This window comes from Macaca nemestrina, chromosome 10 (assembly GCF_043159975.1).
Source record: "Macaca nemestrina isolate mMacNem1 chromosome 10, mMacNem.hap1, whole genome shotgun sequence".
In the NCBI taxonomy this organism is placed as follows: Eukaryota; Metazoa; Chordata; class Mammalia; order Primates; family Cercopithecidae; genus Macaca; species Macaca nemestrina.
The window spans coordinates 88,260,315-88,287,619 of record NC_092134.1 but is presented as its reverse complement, the minus strand read 5'-3'; the positions used below and the strand labels follow the sequence as shown (position 1 = coordinate 88,287,619).

At 38.2% G+C, this 27,305-nt stretch overlaps 1 protein-coding gene across 4 annotated transcripts in view; it reads left to right on the top strand.

Moving 5' to 3' along the window:
• Nucleotides 1–27,305, top strand: part of LOC105470094 (anoctamin 6) — a 218,630-nt gene that overhangs the window by 102,199 nt on the left and 89,126 nt on the right. For all 4 annotated transcript variants that reach the window (XM_011721844.2, XM_011721846.3, XM_011721843.3 and 1 more), the window contains one exon: nt 13,410–13,538. In XM_011721844.2, the coding sequence (XP_011720146.2) occupies nt 13,410–13,538 (129 nt within the window). The remainder of the gene's footprint in view (nt 1–13,409; nt 13,539–27,305) is intronic.

The following is a 27,305-nucleotide window of genomic DNA, read 5'->3' as shown; positions in this document are numbered from 1 at the left end:
GTAGCTCAACCTTGAAGACTACATTTTGGTAGATACTGAAATCTGTGCCAGAATCTAGATCAATCGGGATTTTACCAGTTCTTTTGACTGACCTCTGGATAACGCCCACACAGATAATGGAGAATAATCTCCTTTACTTGAAAGTCACCTGATTCTGGATGTTAACCACATCTACAAAATACCTTTACAGCAACACCTCGATTAGTGTTTCACTGAATAATAAATGAGTACGATAGCCTAGCCAAGCTGATACATAACTATCACAGTGGATGTATTACAGGAGGGTGTCCAAATAGCATTACATGAACGTATCAATGAAGATGGAAATGAGTGGGGTGTACCCAGTTTGCATTGAGCCTAGAGCTGATCTTGGGAAGTGAGAGGAGAGGATGTTGGAAAGATAATGTGGAATGTAGAGATGTTGGACTAAAGAGTTTGGGCTTTTGAGCTGAAGAGAGAAAGCAGCGCTGTAGCAGTGCTGTCCAACAGAACTTTATCTCACGGTGGAAATGTTCTGTCTCTGTGCTAACACGATAGCCACTGACCACCCTTGGGTATGGAGACAACTTGTGATGCAGCTATTGAGGCCAAAGAACTGAATTCTATTAATTCTTATTCATATAATTTCAGTAGCCATGTGTGGCTCATGACTACTGTGTTGGAAAGCACCACTGCAGAGAGAGTATTCTGGTGGGAGGACGTATGATGAACTGGGGGAGAAGCAACGTGCAGGCAGTCCAGTTAGGAGATGACCATAATAGTCCCAGTGGGGACTGGGCAGAAGCAGGGAATATGGAAAGGAGAGTTGGAGGTGAGGGAGAAGCGAATCAAAGATAATCTTACATTGCCCGTTTCTCTTTCTGGCCACTTCTCTGCTGTTTCACTTCCTGCCCTATGTCACCCAAGCACTTCCTATCCCTTAGATTCCTCAGAGCTGAGTCCCACTCATCTTTTCTCACTCACTCTCTCTCCTTCTCACACTCACTTCCTCAGCTTCCATGACGAGCTCTATGTTGACAACTCCCAAGTTTATCCTTTTCTTAAATCTTTCCTCTCAGCCCTGCATGCTGATACTGCCACATAGAAACCTCGGGGACTTAGTCTGTCCCTCCTAGTCTTTTTTCTCTTTCAGTTCTCTGAATGTTGATAAATGTAATCATCATCCTTTCAGCTGCTCAAGCCAGAAACCTGAGGCTCTTTGACACCCTGTTGATAACTGAGGCTCTCTCAGCCCCATCCAGTTAATTAACAGGGTCTGCTGATTCTAAGTATAAATTATAGCTTCAATCTGTCGCTTACTTCTCATCTCCATTGCTAACCTCCTCAGGTAGGCTCCACCTTTCTTCCCTGGACCCATAGTCTTCCCATTACCACTTTTGCCACCCACTGAGCTGTTCTCTAAATAATTCCTTTAAAAATAAAAATCAGATTTATTTCTTCTGTGATGTGTAATGGAATTTTCTTCCCCTGTTAATTTATCTGCCACGTTACAGAATGTCACAGGATAAAGGGTTAATTAATTTCAGTTTATTTAATAATATTTATCCATTTAATGTTCCCATAGCCCTGTTGAGCAGATACTGTTGGGAAATATCACTAAAAGGATGGCACAGTCTATATCCCTTTGAGGCATATATTCCAGTGAGAAAGACAGACATTAATCAAATAATTACACAAATAACTCGACAATTAAAGTTGTGAGAAGTGACATTTAAGGAGAAGTACAAGGTGTGCTGTGAGCATATAAGGAGTAAACCTAAGCTAGCTGCGAGGGAAAATCTCTATGAAGAAGAAAGGGAGCAAAGGAGATTCTAGGAAGAGGGAACTGCATGTACAAAGATAGGAGGGAAATACTTTTCTTCAATAGAATACAATTTAAAATGTTAATAGAATATAGAAACTGACAACTGCATTTGGATGGAATGGAGTCGTGAATTTTCTGAAACAGACTTAGTCTGTTACCACCTAATTATAAAACTTGAATAAAATGGTTTTTTTAAATACTTTTACATGTTACCTCAAGTCAATTCAATAATCTGTTGGCTCACTTTCTTAGGTGTTGTAGATTAAAAGTAAGTATTTTTTCCTTCAGTGTTATATTCCCATTAAGATGATGCTATATGTACATAAAAATACATGACATATATGTATTATACTATTATAACATGATGTAAAATTAAGAGTCAAAGTGGTATAAAAAACCAGTTCTAAATTTTTAATATTCTTACACTTCACACTCTAAATAGAAAAGTATCAATCTCAGAGTTTTCTTTTTAATGTGGATTTATCTGTTGATATCTACTAATTAGAACTTAAAACTGAGAAATTTAAAAAATATGTATTCATGTAAATACAACCAATACACATTAATATAAATATGCAGAATAACTCTTACAAAATAGAAGGGTGTCATTTTTTGTACATTTTGCAGATCTCTTTAGGAAAAGACAGCTGGATTCTTATATCTGCTTCTGCACTTAAAAGTTGCAATATATTGTTTTGGTTGAAGTACACGAAGATGATTCAGTCTTACATAGACAAGTAGTCAGAAAAAGGAAGCGTATTTTAAAGCCTTTTCAGATAATTGAGGATGTTCTTGGATTCCACAATAAAACTCAACAAGTGGTAGTTTATAAAGGTTGGTTGCAATGTGGAATGTTGAAACTGTATTAATGAATTTTCCCTACATGAAAAACTTGCCTTGCGTTTTGAAAGGACCTTCACCCAAGCATGATTTTTGCCACCATGCTTAGGTCAGTTGGGAGGTATCGATTCACTAAGTTAAGTAGATTTTACAAATGTTTACTCATTTCATTATAGGATATGAAAAAATCACATTTGTTAACATTACCTTCAGTCTCAACAGAAAAGTCATTGACTATTAGGAAGCTGTCAAATTCACAGTGGTGAATTTAATTGTCCTAAATTCTAATATTTGGTTGAAAACTTGTATTTTGTCACTAACAGTAAATGTTGTCAGTTGTTTTCCTTGAAATGACAGTTGCATGTTGTTCATTTTCGGGAAAGTATCTGCTAAATATTCGTCTGTGCAACCAAATTTTGTGTCAGTCATCTGTCAAGTAAAAATGGTATTGTGTGAGGAAAAAAAAAAAGGCAGTTTTAACGCACATACTTAAAAATCCTGCAATCCCTTTCCCTTGAGACAATCATCATACTTCTGTGTGCAACGGAAGTGCTGAATGGGTACTTCCATTTCTTCCCACAGAATATTAAAAAGACGTTTACTCAACACTCAAGATTTAGTAAAGTTAGTACTTACTACTGCTCCATCAAGAACATTCTTAAGGGAAGTGACAACTTGTTTTTTTCACTGTGAGCATGTGGTGGTGAAGAATGCCTGCTCGTCCAGTCTGGTGCCAATGTGGAATTGTGCTAAGGTGCTGGCAGTTTTACCCACCATGACTTTTGCACCGTCACTGCATATGATAATGCAGTTAGAAAGGCAAATAGCATCTTAGTATTATAAAAATGATTCTGACCCTGCAGGTCCCCCAAAAGGGTCAGGAACCCTCAGAGGTCTATGGAACACACATCCATTGGCACAGAGGGTGGTACAAGAAAAGAGAGAGAAACATGAACCCAAGTTGGTAGGAAGGCTTCCAAGGAAGAACTGAGCTGGACCTTAAAGGAGAGTTAAGATTTGGATAGGTGGTAAGGAGTTGGTGGTTAGGAGAGGGGGAGGGGATTTCAGGACAGAGAAACCATGGGAGCAAAGGAGTAGAAAGAGGAAGGACCGTGACGTCGTCAAGAGACTGATGAGAAAGATAGTTGGGTTGGAAGGTTAGGAATGGGGAGTAATTGTTTATAAAATATGGCATATAATCAGATTATAAGGCATCTAAAAAGTTTGGACTTCCTCTAGAGGTTGCTGGGAGTAGCTAATGGTTTTTGAACTCTTCTGTGATTTGCTGAGCATATTGGTTTAGGAACATCCTTCTGGTGGCAATGTAAAAGGTAAATTGGTGAACAGGAGAAACAGATGCAAGGAGACCAATGGGGTGTTAATTGTAACCTCATTAGTAGGGGTCAAGAGCACGGACTAGAACGATGACAATAGATGGAACAGATTGAAAGCTAAACTAACTGCCTCAGAGGTGGAGGCAATATGAGAACTAAAGATGAAAAAGTCAAAGGTCACCTATATTTTATATTGCATAACCCCAATTGCTTGCCAAGGACATTGTCTATTAGGGAAATGCAAAAAAATTGGGTGCTTTTATATATGGTCCCACATAAAGCTTTATCCTTCCAAAAAATCAGAGTGCTTCCTTTTTTTCCGATAGCAGGACTATATCATTGAACATATTTTCCTTTTGCCTTGCTGCCAAGAGGCTTTGTGCCAGTTTGCATGTTAAGATCACAACAACTACAATTGTCTCAGTGGTTAGTACATTATCTTCCTCCTACCTTCTCTGGCTCTGATTCTGTTTATCATTCTTTAATGGTATTGCATTTGTTCTTCTTGACGCCAGATGTTTTACCTCTTCTTTTGAAAGAGGCTAGGAGAAGAGGTAGAATACAATTTAACAGCCCTTAACATATTTTATTCTTTTGTGGAATAAGGCCCTCCTCTTTATCACACTTCACTCGGAACCTGAAGAAAGACTAAAAGCCTCTTATGTCCAAAACCAAAGCACTACTCCGTAATTTGAGAGAATTTCAACAGATTCAGTTAATCTGGTTGCCCAATCCAAAGCATGTTAGAAGCAGCAGGTAACAGGGTAATACAACACCTATCAAAGACAGGTCAACTGATAGCTAAAAGAAGTCATCCCTGATCATCTGAGTAACAATAGAGAGAAGAAGCAAGATGCGGGTGGTAGTTTCTGATGATTATAAGCTATGTGAATGCACCCAACACAGGTAGTAATCAATAAAAAACTGCTACCTGTTAAGGTAGAGAATACCATTGTGAAAGCTCACATTTATTGAGCTTTGACTATATTCCAGGTTTTGTGCCATTGCCTTGCATGTATCATCTCACTTAATCTTCACAATAACCCTTGCCTTTCTATGATTTTCCCGTTTTACAAATGAGTCAATTTAGTTTTAAAGAGATACAATATACACACAAAGGCACGTGGCTAGTTGTACGTGGGCACAGTTAAGATTTGAAGCTAGTAGCTGTGCCAGATACCAAAGTCTGTGTTCTTTATTCTCATTTTGGACTCTCTTCATTTACCTGCTAAATAATAATAGCTTATATTCAATATCCTCTTTTAAGAGAGTTTTGTAAGGTTTTATTTATTTACTATCTGTAGTCAGCTGAAAACATTTTTGCCCCACTGTGTTTTTGTTTTTGTTTTTTTTGAGACGGAGTTTCGCTCTCGTTGCCCAGGCTGGAGTGCAACGGTGTGATCTCAGCTCACCACAACCTCTGCCTCCCAGGTTCAAGCAATTCTCCTGCATCAGCCTCCCAAGTATCTGCGATTACAGGCATGCGCCAGCACACCCGGCTAATTTTGTACTTATAGTAGAGATGGGGTTTCTCCATGTTGAGGCTAGTCTCGAACTCCTGACCTCAGGTGATCCACCCACCTCGGCCTCCCAAAGTGCTGGGATTACAAGCATGAGCCACCGTGCCCAGCCTGCACCACTGTTTTAAATGAGACATTTATTTTTTAAAATTGTGTTTTGGAAACATCTGTGCATGCCTGTTTCCACACCACAAAGAACAGCCATTCTTGTAAACTGCTTTTTGAGTTAAAGGAAGAAAAGTAATAGCTACATAAAACATGAATCAACTGGTAGGAATTGTTACAATCCTTTGCTTTGCTGGGCACTAGGTACTCTGATTTGTTTTTCTTCCTCTAGCTTTGAATGAAGTTGCAAACATTGATTTCCAGAGCAGTCATCTGAGATCATGGCCCAGGGGTACATGTGACATAACCGGTTGATGAGGGAGTTACAGATGATGACAGCACTCTTGTGTAGCTGAAAAGCTAAAAATAGCCCAGGGCAGTTCCAAGACTGGAAATGGAAACCTACTGTAAAAGATGAGTTCACCAAAGAAATTGTATCAGGAGAAACCCTTAGATGACTTTCAAACACATGTCACTATGTGAGTGACAGATTGTAACATTAAGGGAAGCTGCAGAAGAATTATCTGAGAACCTAGTAAAGAACCCAAGACTTCCTACTTTGGTTGTGCCCCCAGTTACACCTTATTTATCTTCTTCATCTCAGCTTCAGTCTGGGTAGCTATAACTTAAAATTTGAGGGACTGCTAACCTGACACAGCTGTCTACTAACTTGACACAAGTCACCTGTGACACAGGTGACTTAGATAAGGGGGGCAATTCACAACTATCGATTTTGTGACTGGGAACCACCAGTATTTGTGAGTTGTGACCAGTTTTGTGGTCTAAGAACAAAACATAGATAAGCTAAAGATAGTTGAAGTACAGTTAATTAAGAAGACTCAGGATGGGTGGAAGGGAACATACAGTTACAAAGTCAAGCTACATTTGTTGTTCCATAAAACTAAGGATCTTCAAGTTTGTGGACAGAACATTGTGAAAGTTGATTAAATCATAAAGAATCTGGTTGTAGCAATATTATTTTGGTTTCAACTGATTCCAGAATATAAGATTAGAGATATTTCTTTAAAAGTTCAGAAATGTAATTCAGGACAACTGTCTTGTCTACGTGGAAAACCTACAGATCATTCTTCCTTAGGAGATGGTACAAACTGAAAATGTTCACAGGGTCAAAAAAGCTTGAAGTAAGCATGGCTGGATATTAAATCCACAGTGGATATTAAAGCAAGATGCCTTGAGGATATTGGAACCTTAAGAGGTTAACCTCTAGGAGGATAATCATTCACTCTCACAAATGTCCTCTTTTACCACCTGTCTTATTATATCTATCTGTTGAAATGCTTTATTGGGAATATCTTAAAGTTTGATCTCTCTTAAGAGACCTCTCCTAAGAAAAATCTTTCTTTTACCAGCATTACCACTTCCAGATGAGAACAGTGCAAATGGATGATGGTTTCTTCTAGAAAAGGGGAGTGTAAAAACAACCACTATAGGCATTTTCACATTTTTTTGTTTCTGTTTATTGACTATTTATTGTTCTCCTTTTCTGCAGATCACCTTTAAGGAAGGCTAAATTGAGATTTTTAAAATGGTCAAAAGTCTGGGAAAACAGGAAAGTTATATATATATATATATATATATATATATATATAGTCATGCTAATGAAAATTACAATTATAACTCTGGGTTTAAGAAAAAGATTCAGTAAGAGTACTCTACCCCATAAGAAGGCTGCTAACTCAGCATCTTCTACCCTTGTTAATTAATGATGTTTAAGGAAGTTTTATTTGAAATGTCATTTCAAAGTTGTTTTCATATTTCCTCTACCCTTTTTCAGAAATTTTAACAATACTGAAAATCCTGTGAGAACTCCATTTGATAAAAGTACTGCTTCCTTGGCATGAACTAGAGGGAAATATTTAATACTCATTATGCTCAAGGCATTGCGCCTTCATCCTCACAAGGGTCTAAAATGTTCTATTCTAATGATAGAACTCTAGAGTTTAACACAGGCAAACGGAAACAAAGGTAAAATCAGGAAGCCATTGATATGTGAACATTCCCTTGCATACAAAGCCTTTCATGGCACAATCTAATGGTGTTTATAAGTGAACTATGTCTATCCTTGATGAGAAATGACTAAAAATAACAAGTTCAGCTGTTTCAGAACTAGTTATAGCCATTTACTTATGTAAAACACAAGACTATTTTTTTTTTTTTTTTTTTTTTTTTTTGAGACGGATTCTGGCTCTGTCGCCCAGGCTGGAGTGCAGTGGCCGGATCTCAGCTCACTGCAAGCTCCGCCTCCCGGGTTTTACGCCATTCTCCTGCCTCAGCCTCCCGAGTAGCTGGGACTACAGGCGCCTGCCACGTCGCCCGGCTAGTTTTTTGTATTTTTTGGTAGAGACGGGGTTTCACCGGTTAGCCAGGGTGGTCTCGATCTCCTGACCTCATGATCCGCCCGTCTCGGCCTCCCAAAGTGCTGGGATTACAGGCTTGAGCCACCGCGCCCAGCCTCTACATCAGTTTTAACTTGCAACAGAAATTATTTGTATACCAAATAAGTAGTATGTTTTGAATCTAAAGAAATGTATGAGTCAAAATACACAATTGATAACTTGGTAGTTATTCAGGCGGCATGTAAATTATAATGGAAAGTCAGTCGGCGGGTTGGTGCCCTTCTAAAATTAGCATGCCACATTCCAGTTGAGTGTCCACATTACAGAAAACATGTTCACCTTGCTAAACCCAGGGCTGCCTGATGGTGCCCTGAAATATTTCTCCCTCTTCCTTTCAGGACTAATTTAGTAAAAATGAACTCTTTTAAGGTCACTATATACATCATTCCCTATTTTCTTTTTCATGACCACAACCCCAGATTGTGCTGGGACACCATCCACTCCTAGCAGCTGCTGCCCCTTCTGAAGCTGTCTTATTCAGCCACCTGTTCAAAGGGATACCAGGGTTCAGAGTGGCTATAAATCACACCATTTCTGTGTTTGGATTGCTTGGTGCAAGCACCATCCAGGGATACATAGGAACCCCTCATAACCAGTCTCTCCATAACTCATGTTGAGTGCTTACATTTGAAGAGATATTTGGTGCCCTCCCCCACTTAGCGGTCTTCTCTTAGCAGACAGGAGTCCCAGACTGAGCCACATGGAATCATATAGGCCTAGTCTGTATTGCCCTTTACCCCCACCTGTTCAGTTACCTGTGTGGTTTTTAGGATTTCATCAGTAAGAAGACCCAAGACAATCTACTGAAAAGTATTTAATAAGATTGTTCAATTAAGTGAAAGATAGTAATAAGCACTCCCCCAAAAAAAGAGCATTTCATTTGGGCGGTATCCATAACAAAGTTAGAGCTCTCTAGTTAAAAGGTGTACAAGAAAAAAAATACATATTTTGACTATCATAATGGGAAAAGTAGAAAACACTGAAGTCAAATGAGGGTGGAGCAAAGCACTCATACCCTCTGGTGGATATGTTGATTTTATAAATATTTTGGATGACAGTTTAGCAACCTATGTATCAAAAGCTTTTAAAAAGACTGTGCCACTTAAAATCTGCTTCTGGAATTTAGTAATTGAACATGTGCACAGATACATATGTACAAAGATGCTCATTGCAGCAGTGTTTATAAAGGCAGAAAATTGGAAACTACTGTGCTCATCAGTGGAGGAACTGTTTTACTAAATTATATTGCAGCTATTACACATGTTGTAGAGCTTTCTATAAAGCTAGCAAGTGTCTATAATAGATGTTTATAAAACAGTATGTATAATATGGTATCATTTTGGTTAGTGTATTTGTGTGCTCTTGCATGCATGTATGTCCATCTAAGAGTGAAAGGATGTAATCCAAAATTTTAAGAAACTTAGCTCATGTCTAGGAGATGGGATTACAGATGACTTTTATTTTTTTCTGTATTTTTTTGTATCTTCAGAATTTTTTTGTGTTGAGGATATATTTTATCAGAAGAAAAATTTTATTCTAAGAAAAAAATAAACCTGAGCCCCTGAGTTCTCAGCAGAGAACTCAAGGTGAACAAGCAAGACCTGGCCACTAACCTTCAGAAGCTAATAGTGTGGTTAACAGGGCAGGAAGCAGACCGTGTGATCTGTACAAAAATCATTCTGGGCCATTCCTGAGTACACCTTGATCGTCAGAGAGTCACAACCAAAGGATGTTCTTGGAACATCCTGACACATTTGACTCTAAAACAGACTTGGAGTCCAAGCTTCAGGATGTATTTTCCTCCTTGAATAGGCTCCTTTTCCACTGTGCTGCTTTGCTGTCAACACATTCCTGAATGCCTGGTCTGGTCAAAAACAAGCTCACTTACTCCCTACAGTACACACCATTTACTGAGCTGACTTCCTGTGTGGCTCCCCTGTGTGTCCAGAGTTACTAATATGTTACTTCCTTTCCTTCCCACCCCGGCTTCCGCAGTACTTGTCTTTCCACCTTCGGAAGTCAGCCTTCCATACCTGCAGTTCTTGGCACTTTTTTGGCTCAATTATTACTGTGTTTTTCTTGAACTTTGCAGTTTGCATTTTGATCAAAATGAAGAAAATTTGACCTAGTGTCTTCTATCTCTGCAATATTTTTGCACCATTTTGTTGGTGGGGGGAAGAACGTTCTACTTATTACTCATACCTTGACTCTGATGCCTGAACTCTGCTACAGTTAGGAAAATCACTTAGGAATATGTATCATTCATAACTGCATGGCATGTAAATAAAATTTTTTATGTTTCATATTTTGTGAAATCTAAATTTACATAAAGGCTTCTGCTTCTAATATTTTGTTTCCCTAGAACTTACCATGTACCTGGATTCACAATTTACTGAAAAATAGAAGATCCCATATTTTTACTTTAGTAGTTGTCTATTATTATAGTTTTTTTCCCTTTGTGTTCTTCTTGGAATTAACTACTTTTTCTTCTCTTAAAAATTGTAGAGAGCCATGTGTTTTTTCCATATTTGCACATCAGTTACACTTCAAATTATGTGAATGTTTTGATATTTATTTTTTGTAGCGTAACCCTTCAACTTTATTGTTAGACAGTAAACCTTTCTTGCATCCTGCTGGGCATAAAGTTTGAGAGACTGTTAACCCAAATGAACCTGGAATACTCTCCAATCTCATAGTAAATGACAACCATATCATAGGCTATTTGGAAATTCCGATACAGTAAGACAATCTCACTTGCTGTCCAAGGCAAGTTTCAAACACCCTTACACATAAACAAGAATTTGAGCAAAGATCCTAATCTGACTGCTTTTATTCAGATCTTAGACAAATAAATTAACTTCAGCATTTTTAACTATCTTTATTTTTATCTTTATCTTTATTCAGATCTTGGACAAATAATTTAACTTCAGCATTTTAACTATCTGTTTTTATTTAGGCCAGTTCCCTTATTTGTTACATATTCTTTCCATGCTAGTGATTAGTTTCTCCCTTTTCTCCGTTGTGTAGTAGAATGTCTTCTGCCAAGAGATAGGAAACCTGGATTTCACAGCAGTAGAGACTGGCACTCTTTTCTCTGGTATTGCATTCTAATAGTACCATATTGGAGTTTGACATATTTATTTCACACAGGCAAATGTTGCCTAGTTAGTGGGGTTTTCCTCCAAATAAAGGGCCATGGTCTTGCATCACACATGGGAGGTTTGCATATGCAAACCAGATTATCTGCGTGCTAACTGCCAGCCTGTTCCACTGTGCAAGGGAAGAGTGCCTGGAGCCATGTACAGATGTGGTTCTCATTCCAGGCCTAATTCTTCAGAACTTCAGTGAGCTCATGCTGGACTCCACCAGAAGCAACAGAATGTGGGCTACAGAGAACAAGTTGCTTTTTGTATACTTTTCAGATGTTGCAATGATGACCAGGTTTTCCTGACTATATTCCACTGGACCCCACTTCCCCTTTGTTCTTCTGAGAATTATAGATAGATAGATAGTTTTTCTCCATGCACAACGTTCCTCTAGCAATAGCCTTGGTTGTCACCCATAGTAAGTCCTCATTGAAAGTAAGAGAAATTGGGCCGGGCGCGGTGGCTCAAGCCTGTAATCCCAGCACTTTGGGAGGCCGAGACGGGCGGATCACGAGGTCAGGAGATCAAGACCATCCTGGCTAACACGGTGAAACCCCGTCTCTACTAAAAAATACAAAAAACTAGCCGGGCGAGGTGGCGGGCGCCTGTAGTCCCAGCTAATGTAGTCCCAGCTACTCGGGAGGCTGAGGCAGGAGAATGGCGCAAACCCGGGAGGCGGAGCTTGCAGTGAGCTGAGATCCGTCCCCTGCACTCCAGCCTGGGCGACAGAGGGAGACTCCGTCTTAAAAAAAAAAAAAAAAAAAAAAAAGTAAGAGAAATTGAATAGACCTAAAGGACTCTGTGGCTGAAATGAAAAAGACAGGGCTCAGCATTTTCATATAGTTTTAAATACTCTTGAAGTTTATTGGTTTGAAATAACTGAAATTGCAAATATAAGAATTGGATAGTGGTATCAGCCTAAGACATCGATGTGTCTTTGTTTTCCTAGCCCTTTGTTGCCCTGGATAGGAAAGGTCTCATGGCAGAGTCACACTGTTTGTGCTTAGAATTCCAGGTTATATGCACTGGATGAAGGTGCATTGAGATGGGTTACATCAGCAGCATTCAGTCTGCTGGTGAAATACCTGCTAATTAGGAACTTCAAATACTGGTAATAAACCTTCATGTGTACAACAGTGGAAAAGGGGAAAGGAATGATAAATATCACATTTCATGTAAGTATCAAAAAGTATATGTTCTCAAAAGTGTGAAGAAAAGGAGAAAGTGGTGTGTGGTAAAATTGCGTAGCTTCTGTGCTAATTGATACTGAATGCAGAGGAGAGTTAATCACATTTAATGAACATAATGTACAAGTTATACACCAAATGATTGCAAAATGAAATCTCCTTGTTAGTTTTTAATGAATCATAGAAAACTTTTCAGTATCACTTAGTTAAAAAGCAGTCGATTCTTAACAAAATTAACATGAGCATTCTGACAAGCTGTGTGAGAACACAAATTCAAATCATTCCTTGGAGTAAATTAGAACAATTCTATCCAACTCCATATGCTAATAGGTATTTTTGTGTTTGGTTTCTGTTCTGCCATCATTTCTTTTTAAACCATAAGGATTTTAAGCTCTAAACTAAAGGCATCTGTGTTTTGTTGTTGCTGGTTCTTTTGGTTTTTAAAAATTTGTTTGCTAGGAATGAGGGACATCATTTGTAGATTAGGGGACAAACACCAATGACTAGTGCAGCTTTTGTTTATACGGAAGAATCTTTTGGCATTTGTTTGAAGTTATCCCATGATATCTTCTATAAAGCGGTGAGGTAGGTCCAAAAAGAAATCATGAAAAATGGTAAAAGTTTAGAAAATAAGACCTAAGAAGGATGAGATTTTCATCAACAGTTTTTTTGTCTTAGATTTTTCGTCTTGTTAAATAAACTTCACTCCCTTGGATAGGCAGTTTTGTTTACTATGTTCGTTTTTGACCTTGATATGCCTTTGCTGCTTAATGTGGAAATAATTCTGGGATGATTGTGTTACATATGGTAATATTGATATGCTCTCATGAGTTTATAGAATAATATTGTACTGTTCAATTCAGAGACTTCTTTCACCAAGAATACACCATGTTTGCCATGTCATACTCATAGTGGCCATGACTGCTTGGTAAGCTGACTAGTAGTGGATGTATTTCTCTTTCACAATAAACCTATTAAAGCTTGAAAATTAACACTTACAAATCAGCACTTTTTCAAAAAAGTATATATTACAATTTGTTTTTCTGTTTTACACAGGAAGAATTTAATGGAAAATCTGACTCCCTCTTTTTTAATGATGGTCAGCGAAGAATTGACTTTGTTCTAGTGTATGAGGATGAAAGTAGAAAAGAGACCAGTAAAAAGGGTACAAATGAAAAACAAAGGGTAAGTTTTAATGCTCTTTTGCTTTCTTTTTATTTCTTATATTGTAAAATGAAAAAACTGCTATTTTGTATAAGTAATAAAGTGAAACTGGTGTTGAAATATACACAAAACATAGTTTCATATTTTCTCTGCTCATGTTCTCTCAAAGCATATTAACGAAACGTTTTTTAAATTTGAATCAGACTTTCTCAGGCTCTTAACCTCATTTGGTTGCACAGCTGAAAGCAGACTTTCTTTCAAGGAATTGGACTTTCTATTGTACAGAAGAGATTTACCTTAAGCATGCCTGGCTGTTCAACTAGGTGGGATAGGAAGCTAATGATTAATAATGACTAGTGTAATAACAACTAGCTTTCAATGTGTGCTCACTCAGGTATTGTACATGCATTTTGCATACACGTTCTCCTTTCATACAGTATGAAGTGGGTTCTATAATCACACCATTTTATGGATGATAGAGATGACCCTTAGGTTAGATGAGTATACAAGGTCATGGACTCTGGTCTGGCAAGTGTTGTAGCCATGGTTCAAACTGTCTTGAATGTGGAAACTCTGCTCTTGACCCCGCATTTTTTTCTGTTACCTCCCTTCCCTCCCTTTCATTCATTGCATTGCCAGTCAAGCTGCTCTCTTCTTCCTTTCCTTTGCACCAAGCTTTTTAAGGTAAAGGGCCTCTTTATCTCAGGATGTTAAACAGTAGGGCAGGGTGATAAACAACTCCCTGGAACTTTTTTACTTGTACCCAAACTGCTTTAAACTAAAACAGACCGAAAAGGAGTGCATATGTATATTACTTTCACCCACTTGAGAAATCATTCCTCATCCTTTTTTTCCTCCCCTGTTCTTCACATACATGCTATCACTGACACACACACACAGAAATTTAATTGTCGCTGTCTGGACTGTCTCCTTGAAATATGCCAACTTTAAATCTATTGATTTTTGCCCAGTCTTTCAAATCAAGTGATAAAACCTTTTAAAAAATGAAGTAATCAGTACTGTTTACTTCATCTCTTTGTTTCAGAGGGGTTAAGTTTGGCATTTTATATTTGCATGGTGGAATAGAATGAGCCCAGACTTTGGAACCTGACCTTCAAGTTATAATTCTGCCACTCTATGGGAGTAATTCTAGTTGTAACAAACAAGCCCCCAGATGACAGGAGATTAACACAAAAACAGAGTGTTTATTGTTCACATCAAAGTCAAATGTAGCATCCCTGTTTGGCACATAGTTTGGGGTTGGGCCTCTGTCCTTTGCAGTTGTCAAGAAACCCAAGCCTGACAGAAGCTCTGCCATATTCCATAGATAGACTCCTGGGTCATCCTGAGCATCAACTTAGATAAATGGTAGATAAGATGAAGAAAGTACTCATACTTCTTTACCACTTTGGCCTCAAAGTAACTACATCAGTTGTGCTCACATGCTACTGGTCAGAACTCAGAGAGTGGAAAGTATCGTTTCTGGCTAGGTAGCTATGTGACTTAGGCAAATTTTCAAATCAACTTTTTTTTTTTTCTTTTTTACATTTGCCATCTCTAAAATCAGTTGGATCTTACAAATGCTGTATCATAATTTCATTGTTGAATTTTTTCTTATTAATACATAAAATATTGGCTCACCATACAATCAATGACATCTTAGATTCAGGAAAATAGGATCCTAATACTTAGTTTATATAATTATGGTTAAGATTAAATAAAATGACATATATAGCTGTTACATAATTTTTTAGCATTGTTAGATCATAAATTTTAATTCTTGTATCTTCCCTTTTTATTTGGGATTTTCTTAAAATAATGCCCTGATATGAGAAGGCATGACTTTTCTGTTATTATACAATTTTATCACTAAAGTAAAGCAGCTTAGGGTACTTTCATTTTCCTGTGGCCACTAAGATATATTCTATGCAGTCATAGTCACCATCATCAAATATTCATTAAGCATCCATATGCCAATGGATCTGGATTGAGCACTATATAAAGTAAGTTAAACAGATCTAATCCATTAAAGTATAAAAGAAACAGTTCTCGTTTTAGACAGGAGCTTTACTGCCATGGTGAAGGGCCCTAGAGCTGCTTACATTATTAATCAGTTCTGCATTTGCTTGAGACAGAAACATAGGTCCCAAGGTAACTCTCGTAAATCAGGAGGAAAAAAATCATCATTAATTTTGGCAATCCTTGAACTCATGGATTGATACACCTTGATGTTCATTTTTACAAGCTGTGCTTTGAAGTGTTTTCAGACTGTATTTGCACATACTACTTAGTTTATATATACTTCACCGAAATTCAAAGCTTAACTTTGGAATCACGTTTTTCTTCATTGGAAAAATGTTTGTGAGTTCCATTGTACTCCTTGTCAGGCCTTATTGAGGATTTAGGACAATACCAAGGAAAGGCCATTCAAAATCCTGTTTTCTTTGAAAGAAAAAAACTTATATGTAAACCATATTGATTTCCTAAAGCAACCTCAAGGTTGACTCCACCAGAGTTTATCTAAAGGATATTGTTAAACACTTTGTAGGGCTGGAGAAAGATAGAAGTGATGGGGCTACAAACACCAAAAACATAGAGTATTTAAAAGGATATATCATTCTTTGAACAAAAAGAAAATAGTTTTCTAGCCAAACCTTCAAATATCATGTAACCTGGGCCACTCTTATTACCAAAAACACTTAAACGCAACACCTTCCTTTAAAAAGCATAAACCATTTACATTTAGATTTTACCTGAGGATGATTATAAGTTGCTTCAGCAACAAACAGTCATTTACCCTGTGCTGGGCTTGACACAGAATGTTTGAATGTTTTAAATCACAAATAACAGGAAAACCAAACTCAAAATGGCTTAAATGCTAAAAGGAAATAATTATTTTCTCTTTTAAGTAGTCTGGAGATACAGCCATTTCTGGATTCGTTTATTGGCTTAATGAAGTTATTCCGTCCTCCTGCTCTGCCATCCTCAATATGTTGGCTCTTAAACTGTCTTCCCTTGATTTCAAGATGGCTGCTGCAACTCCAGGTAGCCAGAGGCAGAGAGAAGGAATGCCCTTTCTCAGGGCTGTTTTTTAAGAGGGAAGAAAGCTCCTCTAGAAGGGCCCTTTGCAGATTTCCTTTCACAATTCATTGTCTGTTACAAGTCTCTTCCTAAATCAACTACTGGCAACATGAATGGAATTATTGTCATTAGCATAGACTAAACAAGATTGGTATTTCGTCTCTTGAGTCACCTGTTCACAGAATACCTAAAGAACAAGCAGGCTTTTCTTAATAATAAAGAGGGGAGAGTGACTGTTCCGTAGGCAGCCAGCAGTATCTGGCACAGTAGATGATTAAATATATCTAAATATGTTTGATCCATATTGTAAAGAGCAAAGAAGTTTTACATAAAACAAATTCCCATATATTTCTCCAACTCCTCTTGCTCAGTTTTGTTAGTAATTGCTGCATTCTTCCAGAACGGCTAACAATTGGCAGAACTGATCTTTTGAATTTTGTTTTGTCTGATGCTTGCCTTCAAACTGATGTGTTAGTGACCAAGTAATGGTACAATTCAGATGAGGGTGAAGACGGGGAAGAGGTCTAGGTAGCACAAAAACAGTGGGAGCAATCCTGAATTTGATTTTTTAATTTACTTTTTAAATAATTAGTTATCCATTCCTAAAAGTTAATGGAATGTTTTTTTTTTTTTTTTTTTTAATACTTTAAGTTCTAGGGTACATGTGCATAACGTGCAGGTTTGTTACATATGTATACTTGTGCCATGTTGGTGTGCTGCACCCATCAACTCGTCAGCACCCATCAACTCGTCATTTACATCAGGTATAACTCCCAATGCAATCCCTCCCCCCTCCCCCCTCCCCATGATAGGCCCCGGTGTGTGATGTTCCCCTTCCCGAGTCCAAGTGATCTCATTGTTCAGTTCCCACCTATGAGTGAGAACATGCGGTGTTTGGTTTTCTGTTCTTGTGATAGTTTGCTCAGAATGATGGTTTCCAGCTGCATCCATGTCCCTACAAAGGACACAAACTCATCCTTTTTTATGGCTGCATAGTATTCCATGGTGTATATGTGCCACATTTTCTTAATCCAGTCTGTCACTGATGGACATTTGGGTTGATTCCAAGTCTTTGCTATTGTGAATAGTGCCGCAATAAACATACGTGTGCATGTGTCTTTATAGCAGCATAATTTATAATCCTTTGGGTATATACCCAGTAATGGGATGGCTGGGTCATATGGTACATCTAGTTCTAGATCCTTGAGGAATCGCCATACTGTTTTCCATAATGGTTGAACTAGTTTACAATCCCACCAACAGTGTAAAAGTGTTCCTATTTCTCCACATCCTCTCCAGCACCTGTTGTTTCCTGACTTTTTAATGATTGCCATTCTAACTGGTGTGAGATGGTATCTCATCGTGGTTTTGATTTGCATTTCTCTGATGGCCAGTGATGATGAGCATTTTTTCATGTGTCTGTTGGCTGTATGAATGTCTTCTTTTGAGAAATGTCTGTTCATATCCTTTGCCCACTTTTTGATGGGGTTGTTTGTTTTTTTCTTGTAAATTTGTTTGAGTTCTTTGTAGGTTCTGGATATTAGCCCTTTGTCAGATGAGTAGATTGCAAAAATTTTCTCCCATTCTGTAGGTTGCCTGTTCACTCTGATGGTAGTTTCTTTTGCTGTGCAGAAGCTCTTTAGTTTAATGAGATCCCATTTGTCAATTTTGGCTTTTGCTGCCATTGCTTTTGGTGTTTTAGACATGAAGTCTTTGCCCATGCCTATGTCCTGAATGGTACTACCTAGGTTTTCCTCTAGGATTTTTATGGTATTAGGTCTAACATTTAAGTCTCTAATCCATCTTGAATTAATTTTCGTATAAGGAGTAAGGAAAGGATCCAGTTTCAGCTTTCTACTTATGGCTAGCCAATTTTCCCAGCACCATTTATTAAATAGGGAATCCTTTCCCCATTTCTTGTTTCTCTCAGGTTTGTCAAAGATCAGTTGGCTGTAGATGTGTGGTATTATTTCTGAGGACTCTGTTCTGTTCCATTGGTCTATATCTCTGTTTTGGTACCAGTACCATGCTGTTTTGGTTACTGTAGCCTTGTAGTATAGTTTGAAGTCAGGTAGCGTGATGCCTCCAGCTTCGTTCTTTTGACTTAGGATTGTCTTGGAGATGCGGGCTCTTTTTTGGTTCCATATGAACTTTAAAGCAGTTTTTTCCAATTCTGTGAAGAAACTCATTGGTAGCTTGATGGGGATGGCATTGAATCTATAAATTACCTTGGGCAGTATGGCCATTTTCACGATATTGATTCTTCCTATCCATGAGCATGGTATGTTCTTCCATTTATTTGTGTCCTCTTTTATTTCACTGAGCAGTGGTTTGTAGTTCTCCTTGAAGAGGTCCTTTACATCCCTTGTCAGTTGGATTCCTAGGTATTTTATTCTCTTTGAAGCAATTGTGAATGGAAGTTCATTCCTGATTTGGCTCTCTGTTTGTCTGTTACTGGTGTATAAGAATGCTTGTGATTTTTGCACATTAATTTTGTATCCTGAGACTTTGCTGAAGTTGCTTATCAGCTTAAGGAGATTTTGGGCTGAGACAATAGGGTTTTCTAAATATACAATCATGTCATCTGCAAACAGGGACAATTTGACTTCTTCTTTTCCTAACTGAATACCTTGATTTCTTTCTCTTGCCTAATTGCCCTAGCCAGAACTTCCAACACTATGTTGAATAGGAGTGGTGAGAGAGGGCATCCCTGTCTTGTGCCAGTTTTCAAAGGGAATTTTTCCAGTTTTTGCCCATTCAGTATGATATTGGCTGTGGGTTTGTCATAAATAGCTGTTATTATTTTGAGGTACGTTCCATCAATACCGAATTTATTGAGCGTTTTTAGCATGAAGGGCTGTTGAATTTTGTCAAAAGCCTTTTCTGCATCTATTGAGATAATCATGTGTTTCTTGTCTTTGGTTCTGTTTATATGCTGGATTATGTTTATTGATTTGCGAATGTTGAACCAGCCTTACATCCCAGGGATGAAGCCCACTTGACCATGGTGGATAAGCTTTTGGATGTGTTGCTGAATCCGGTTTGCCAGTATTTTATTGAGGATTTTTGCATCGATGTTCATCAGGGATATTGGTCTAAAATTCTCTTTTTTAGTTGTGTCTCTGCCAGGCTTTGGTATCAGGATGATGTTGGCCTCATAAAATGAGTTAGGGAGGATTCCCTCTTTTTCTATTGATTGGAATAGTTTCAGAAGGAATGGTACCAACTCCTCCTTGTACCTCTGGTAGAATTCAGCTGTGAATCCATCTGGTCCTGGACTTTTTTTCGTTGGTAGGCTATTAATTATTGCCTCAATTTCAGAGCCTGCTATTGGTCTATTCAGGGATTCAACTTCTTCCTGGTTTAGTCTTGGAAGAGTGTAAGTGTCCAGGAAATTATCCATTTCTTCTAGATTTTCCAGTTTATTTGCGTAGAGGTGTTTATAGTATTCTCTGATGGTAGTTTGTATTTCTGTGGGGTCGGTGGTGATATCCCCTTTATCATTTTTAATTGCATCGATTTGATTCTTGTCTCTTTTCTTCTTTATTAGTCTTGCTAGCGGTCTGTCAATTTTGTTGATGTTTTCAAAAAACCAACTCCTGGATTCATTGATTTTTTGGAGGGTTTTTTGTGTCTCTATCTCCTTCAGTTCTGCTCTGATCTTAGTTATTTCTTGCCTTCTGCTAGCTTTCGAATGTGTTTGCTCTTGCTTCTCTAGTTCTTTTAATTGCGATGTGAGAGTGTCAATTTTAGATCTTTCTAGGTTTCTCTTGTGGGCATTTAGTGCTATAAATTTCCCTCTACACACTGCTTTAAATGTGTCCCAGAGATTCTGGTATGTTGTATCTTTGTTCTCATTGGTTTCAAAGAACATCTTTATTTCTGCCTTCATTTCGTTATGTACGCAGTAGTCATTCAGGAGCAGGTTGTTCAGTTTCCATGTAGTTGAGCGGTTTTGATTGAGTTTCTTAGTCCTGAGTTCTAGTTTGATTGCACTGTGGTCTGAGAGACAGTTTGTTACAATTTCTGTTCTTGTACATTTGCTGAGGAGTGCTTTACTTCCAATTACGTGGTCAATTTTGGAGTAAGTACGATGTGGTGCTGAGAAGAATGTATATTCTGTTGATTTGGGGTGGAGAGTTCTATAGATGTCTATTAGGTCTGCTTGCTGCAGAGATGAGTTCAATTCCTGGATATCCTTGTTAACTTTCTGTCTCGTTGATCTGTCTAATGTTGACAGTGGAGTGTTGAAGTCTCCCATTAGTATTGTATGGGAGTCTAAGTCTCTTTGTAAGTCTCTAAGGACTTGCTTGATGAATCTGGGTGCTCCTGTATTGGGTGCATATATATTTAGGATAGTTAGGTCTTCCTGTTGAATTGATCCCTTTACCATTATGTAATGGCCTTCTTTGTCTCTTTTGATCTTTGATGGTTTAAAGTCTGTTTTATCAGAGACTAGTATTGCAACCCCCGCTTTTTTTTGTTCTCCATTGGCTTGGTAAATCTTCCTCCATCCCTTTATTTTGAGCCTATGTATGTCTCTGCGTGTGAGATGGGTCTCCTGAATACAGCAGACTGATGGGTCTTGACTCTTTATCCAGTTTGCCAGTCTGTGTCTTTTAATTGGAGCATTTAGTCCATTTACATTTAAGGTTAAGATTGTTATGTGTGAACTTGATCCTGCCATTATGATATTAAGTGGTTATTTTGCTCGTTAGTTGATGCAGTTTCTTCCTAGCCTCAATGGTCTTTACATTTTGGCATGTTTTTGCAATGGCTGGTACCGGTTGTTCCTTTCCATGTTGAGTGCTTCCTTCAGGGTCTCTTGTAAGGCAGGCCTAGTGGTGACAAAATCTCTAAGCATTTGCTTATCTGTAAAGGATTTTATTTCTCCTTCACTTATGAAACTTAGTTTGGCTGGATATGAAATTCTGGGTTGAAAATTCTTTTCTTTAAGAATGTTGAATATTGGCCCCCACTCTCTTCTGGCTTGGAGAGTTTCTGCCGAGAGATCTGCTGTTAGTCTGATGGGCTTCCCTTTGTGGGTAACCCGACCTTTCTCTCTGGCTGCCCTTAAGATTTTTTCCTTCATTTCAACTTTGGTGAATGTGACAATTATGTGTCTTGGAGTTGCTCTTCTCGAGGAGTATCTTTGTGGCGTTCTCTGTATTTCCTGGATTTGAATGTTGGCCTGCCCTACTAGGTTGGGGAAGTTCTCCTGGATGATATCCTGAAGAGTGTTTTCCAACTTGGTTCCATCTTCCCCCTCACTTTCAGGTACCCCAATCAGACGTAGATTTGGTCTTTTTACATAATCCCATACTTCTTGCAGGCTTTGTTCATTTCTTTTTCTTCTTTGTTCTTTTGGTTTCTCTTCTCGCTTCATTTGATTGATTTGATCCTCAATCGCTGATACTCTTTCTTCCAGTTGATCGAGTCGGTTACTGAAGCTTGTGCATTTGTCACGTATTTCTCGTGTCATGGTTTTCATCTCTTTCATTTCGTTTATGACCTTCTCTGCATTAATTACTCTAGCCATCAATTCTTCCACTTTTTTTTCAAGATTTTTAGTTTCTTTGCGCTGGGTACGTAATTCCTCCTTTAGCTCTGAGAAGTTTGATGGACTGAAGCCTTCTTCTCTCATCTCGTCAAAGTCATTCTCCGTCCAGCTTTGATCCGTTGCTGGCGATGAGCTGCGCTCCTTTGCCGGGGGAGATGCGCTCTTATTTTTTGAATTTCCAGCTTTTCTGCCCTGCTTTTTCCCCATCTTTGTGGTTTTATCTGCCTCTGGTCTTTGATGATGGTGATGTACTGATGGGGTTTTGGTGTAGGTGTCCTTCCTGTTTGATAGTTTTCCTTCTAACAGTCAGGACCCTCAGCTGTAGGTCTGTTGGAGATTGCTTGAGGTCCACTCCAGACCCTGTTTGCCTGGGTATCAGAAGCAGAGGCTGCAGAAGATAGAATATTTCTGAACAGCGAGTGTACCTGTCTGATTCTTGCTTTGGAAGCTTCCTCTCAGGGGTGTACTCCACCCTGTGAGGTGTGGGGTGTCAGACTGCCCCTAGTGGGGGATGTCTCCCAGTTAGGCTACTCAGGGGTCAGGGACCCACTTGAGCAGGGAGTCTGTCCCTTCTCAGATCTCAACCTCCATGTTGGGAGATCCACTGCTCTCTTCAAAGCTGTCAGACAGAGTCGTTTGCGTCTGCAGAGGTTTCTGCTGTTTTTGTTATTTTTACTGTGCCCTGTCCCCAGAGGTGGAGTCTACAGAGACAGGCAGGTTTCGTTGAGCTGCTGTGAGCTCCACCCAGTTCAAGCTTCCCAGCAGCTTTGTTTACCTACTTAAGCCTCAGCAATGGCGGGCGCCCCTCCCCCAGCCTCGTTGCTGCCTTGCCGCGATATCGCAGACTGCTATGCTAGCAGTGAGGGAGGCTCCGTGGGCGTGGGACCCTCCCGGCCAGGTGTGGGATATGATCTCCTGGTGTGCCTGTTTACTTAAAGCTCAGTATTGGGGTGGGAGTTACCCGATTTTCCAGGTGTTGTGTGTCTCAGTTCCCCTGGCTAGGAAAAGGGATTCCCTTCCCCCTTGCGCTTCCCAGGTGAGGCAATGCCTCGCCCTGCTTCAGCTCTCGCTGGTCGGGCTGCAGCAGCTGACCAGCACCGATCGTCCGGCACTCCCCAGTGAGATGAACCCAGTACCTCAGTTGAAAATGCAGAAATCACCGGTCTTCTGTGTCGCTCGCGCTGGGAGTTGGAGACTGGAGCTGTTCCTATTCGGCCATCTTGCTCCGCCCCCCGTTAATGGAAAATTTATGTCCTTGAAGTTGAAAAGTTTATATATGGAAGTATATATTTGTATTTCATATCTGACCTTAAGAATTCTTTAGTGTGTGGCAAAAGGATCTGGCCAATAGAGACTGTAGGATAAAGAACTTTTTAAAAATGAGTGAACAAAGTTACAGTTATATAATTATAATTCAATTCAAACTTTCAAATACTGTGAGACAACTGACTAATTGGTTATAGAGCCTGTGAGCTTCTAAAAACTGTTATCCATTATTTTGGATGAATCATCATGAGACCAAACAGTTTTCCTAGAGTCTGGACGAGATCTCTTGGGAAATGTTTAAAAGCTTACCAAAAAGTTTTACTATGGTGAACATGATATATCACTCCTTTTATTGAGATCTACTATTCTTTAAATAAAGCTTTATAATACAGGTTGAGCATCCTAAATCCAAAATGCACCAAAATGCAAAGCTTTTTGAGTGCTGACTTGACGTTCAAATAAATGCTTAGTGGATCATTTTGGATTTTCAGATGTGTGATGCTCAGGTGGTAAGTACAGTGCAAATATTCTAATTTCTTAAAAAGTCCAAACTTAGAAATGCTTCTAGTTCCAAACATTTCAGATAAGAGATATTCAACCTGTAATGTCCATGAAGATCTTGTACATTTTTATTAACTTTTCCCAATTATTTAAAAATTTTGTTACTATTGTCAGAGGCATTTCAAATGCAGTTATGATTTACTGTGTGTAAAAGAAGTCTATTGATTTTTATAAGTGCCAAGAACCTTGATAAGCTCTTTTTAGTTTAGTAGTTTCTAATACTATTTTCTCGAATGAAGACCATATTGTCTACAAATGATGACAGTTTTGGTCTTTCTTTGCCATATTTATTCTTTATCTTGTCTGAGTGCAGTGGCTGTTGCCTCTTGAACAAAACCAATACACATAGTAGTCACGATTGTATTGTTCCTGATTTTAATGGGAATGTTTCTAAAATTTCACTATTAAATATTACACTTGCCATACATTTTTGATAGACTTCTTTTAAAAAGTTAAAGGAGTTCCCCTTTAGTCCTAGATTGCTAAGCATTTTTATAATAACTGGGTTCTAAAGTTTATCAAATGCTTTTTCTTGTATCTATTGAGGTGATCATATGACTTGATTCCTCATTAAGTCTTATGCATATTAAGTATTTGATTACTTTTGCCTAATAAGATAGTATTCTAACTGATAGTATAACTCAAGGCATTCATTTATTGGCTTTAATATGCAATGTGTACTTTTTATAGTTATTAGCACCCTACTTATTTATGTTAATACTACATTAAATTTTTCTGTCTATGGTCACAAGTTGCTTAATGGTGTTTCAGTCAACAATATACCACATATACCATAATGTCCCTTAAGATTATAACACAGCTGAAAAATTCCTGTTGCCTAGTGACATCATAGCTGTCTTAATAGTGTAGTGCAATGCATTACTCCCATGTCTGTGGTGATGCTGGTACAAACAAACCTATTGGGCTGGGCTGCTAGTCATATAAAAACATAGCACATACAATCATGTATAGTACAGAATACTTGTTAATGGTAATAAATGACTATGTCACTGGTTTATGTGTTTACTATAACTATAGTATATTTTAAAAGTATACTTTTTATAATTATTTTAGAGTATATTCCTACTTATAAAAAATAAATAAAAAAAGAAAGCTAACTGTAAAACAGCCTCAGGCAGGTACTTCAGGAGGTATTCCAAAAGAAGGCACTGTTACCACAGGAGATGACAGCTCTATTTCTGCTACTGCCCCTGAAGACCTTCCATTGAGACGAGATGTGGAGGTGGAAGACAGTGATACTGGTGATCCTGACCCCGTGTAGGCCTGGCTAATGTGTGTATTGATGTCTTAGTGTTCAACAAAAAAGTTTAAAAAGCTAAAAATTAAAGATAGAAAAATATTTGAGATAGAATAAGGATATAAAGAAAGAATTTGTGCACAGCTATAGTGTGTTTGTGTTTTAAGCTAAATGAGCAGTGTTATAAGGTCTACAGTGGTGCACATAATGTCTTAGGCCTTCAGGTTCAGTCACCACTCACTCGCTAACTCACCCACAGCAACTTCCAGGCCTGCAAACTCCATTCCTGATAAGTGCCCTAAACTGGTATACCATCTTTAAAATGTTTTATACAGTAGTTTTACTGTAGCTTTTCTATATTTAAATACACAAATACTTACCATGATGTTACAGCTGCCTACGGTATTCAGCTTAGTCGCATGCAGTGCAGGTTTGTAGCCTAAGAGCGGCAGGCCATTCCATATACCCTAGGTGTATGGTAGGCTACACCTTCTAGGTTTGTGTACGTTCATATGTACACTCTATGGTGTTCATACAAAGATGAAATCACATTCTCAGAACGTATCCTGTTGTTAAGCAATGCATGAATGAATTTATAATTTATTAAATAGTATTCGATGCTTACATATTGAGTGTAAAAAAAAGTTGAATTCATGAAGTAGATAGTAGAATAGTGTTTACCAGGGACTGGAGGTGAGAGGATGTTGGGGAGATGTTGGTCCAAGGATACAAAATTTTAGTTAGATACGAGGGATAAGATTAGGAGAACTATTGTACAGCTGATTCTAGTTGATAATATATTCTTGAAAATTGCTAAGGAGTAGATTTTAAGTGTTTTTACCACAAAAGTTTGTGATGTGTAAATGCATATGTTAATCAGCTTGATATTGGCTTCCATTATATATTCATATTTTAAAATAACATGTTGTACATGATACACAATTTTTATTTATCAATTAAAATAAATATAAATGTTAGGAGGGAAGTGAAAAAAAGTATTTAAGGTCACCTGTGGAAATATATCGAGAATGAAAGTAATTAAAGACTAAATCAGGGTAAAAGAGAGATAAAAGCCAGAAAAATAAAATGAAGCCATGTGTCAGAGTAATAAAATGATTTATTATCAACCATAAGTTCTTGTTCAAAAGTTAGAGATCAGCTGCAAATTTGCCTCTCAACTTCCTAGTTGCCAAAGAATACAAGAGGATTTTATTAATAACATAAAGTTTCAACACAATAAAAACAAAACTGGTTGTTCCAAAGTAACATAGTATTCTGGTAGGAAAGATCCTCCTGAGAAAAATTTGTCTCATGGATCCTCATAAAGAAGAAAGCATGATTGCATAGACTAAAAATTGACTTACCTTCTTCAAATTGAAGAAATAAAGGGATAGCAGAATGTGGGGGGCACTACGAGGAATCAGAACAGCATGGAAAGTTTGCCTGGGAATGACATTTGCAACAGGTAGTTGATGAATTGGAAACATGAGCCTCATGTTAGGATAGGCTCAGTAAGAGATATGGCAGCCAGTGCTGGGTGGTTTTACTTCCCAGCTAACTTTTGGCAGGTGTTCTGTCTTTTGTTTTAGGGAGTGAAGTCAGATCTGTCTTTAGCTCCTAAATATTTTAGACTAAAGTGGGGAGGTCTTTATATTTTTATCTTTTCCCTTGCTTTACAGCCTACTTGTTTATACTAAGATTGTAGGTAAGAAGGAATAAATTAAGTTAGAATCAGCAGTTTCAAATTACATCTACGAAATGTGTTGCTGGTATAAGCACATTTGGTTTTCTTTTTGAGTATCACCACCAAGAGCAATGAATTCAATTCTTGCTTCTCATTTCCAAAATGGGAAGTATCTCTGGGCTGAAACCTTAAAAACAGAGAGGACAATGAAATTCTAAAAGTAAGACCTGATTATTCTATTTTATCCTACCGAGGAGTTAACACGTTCACAAAGACATAGAGAGGAGAAAACCCTTTTTCTGATTGCTCCTCCTGAGGTCTGGCTGTAAGCTGAATGAAGAGGCTGTCATTTACCTGGTACCAGCAGGGCAAATGTGT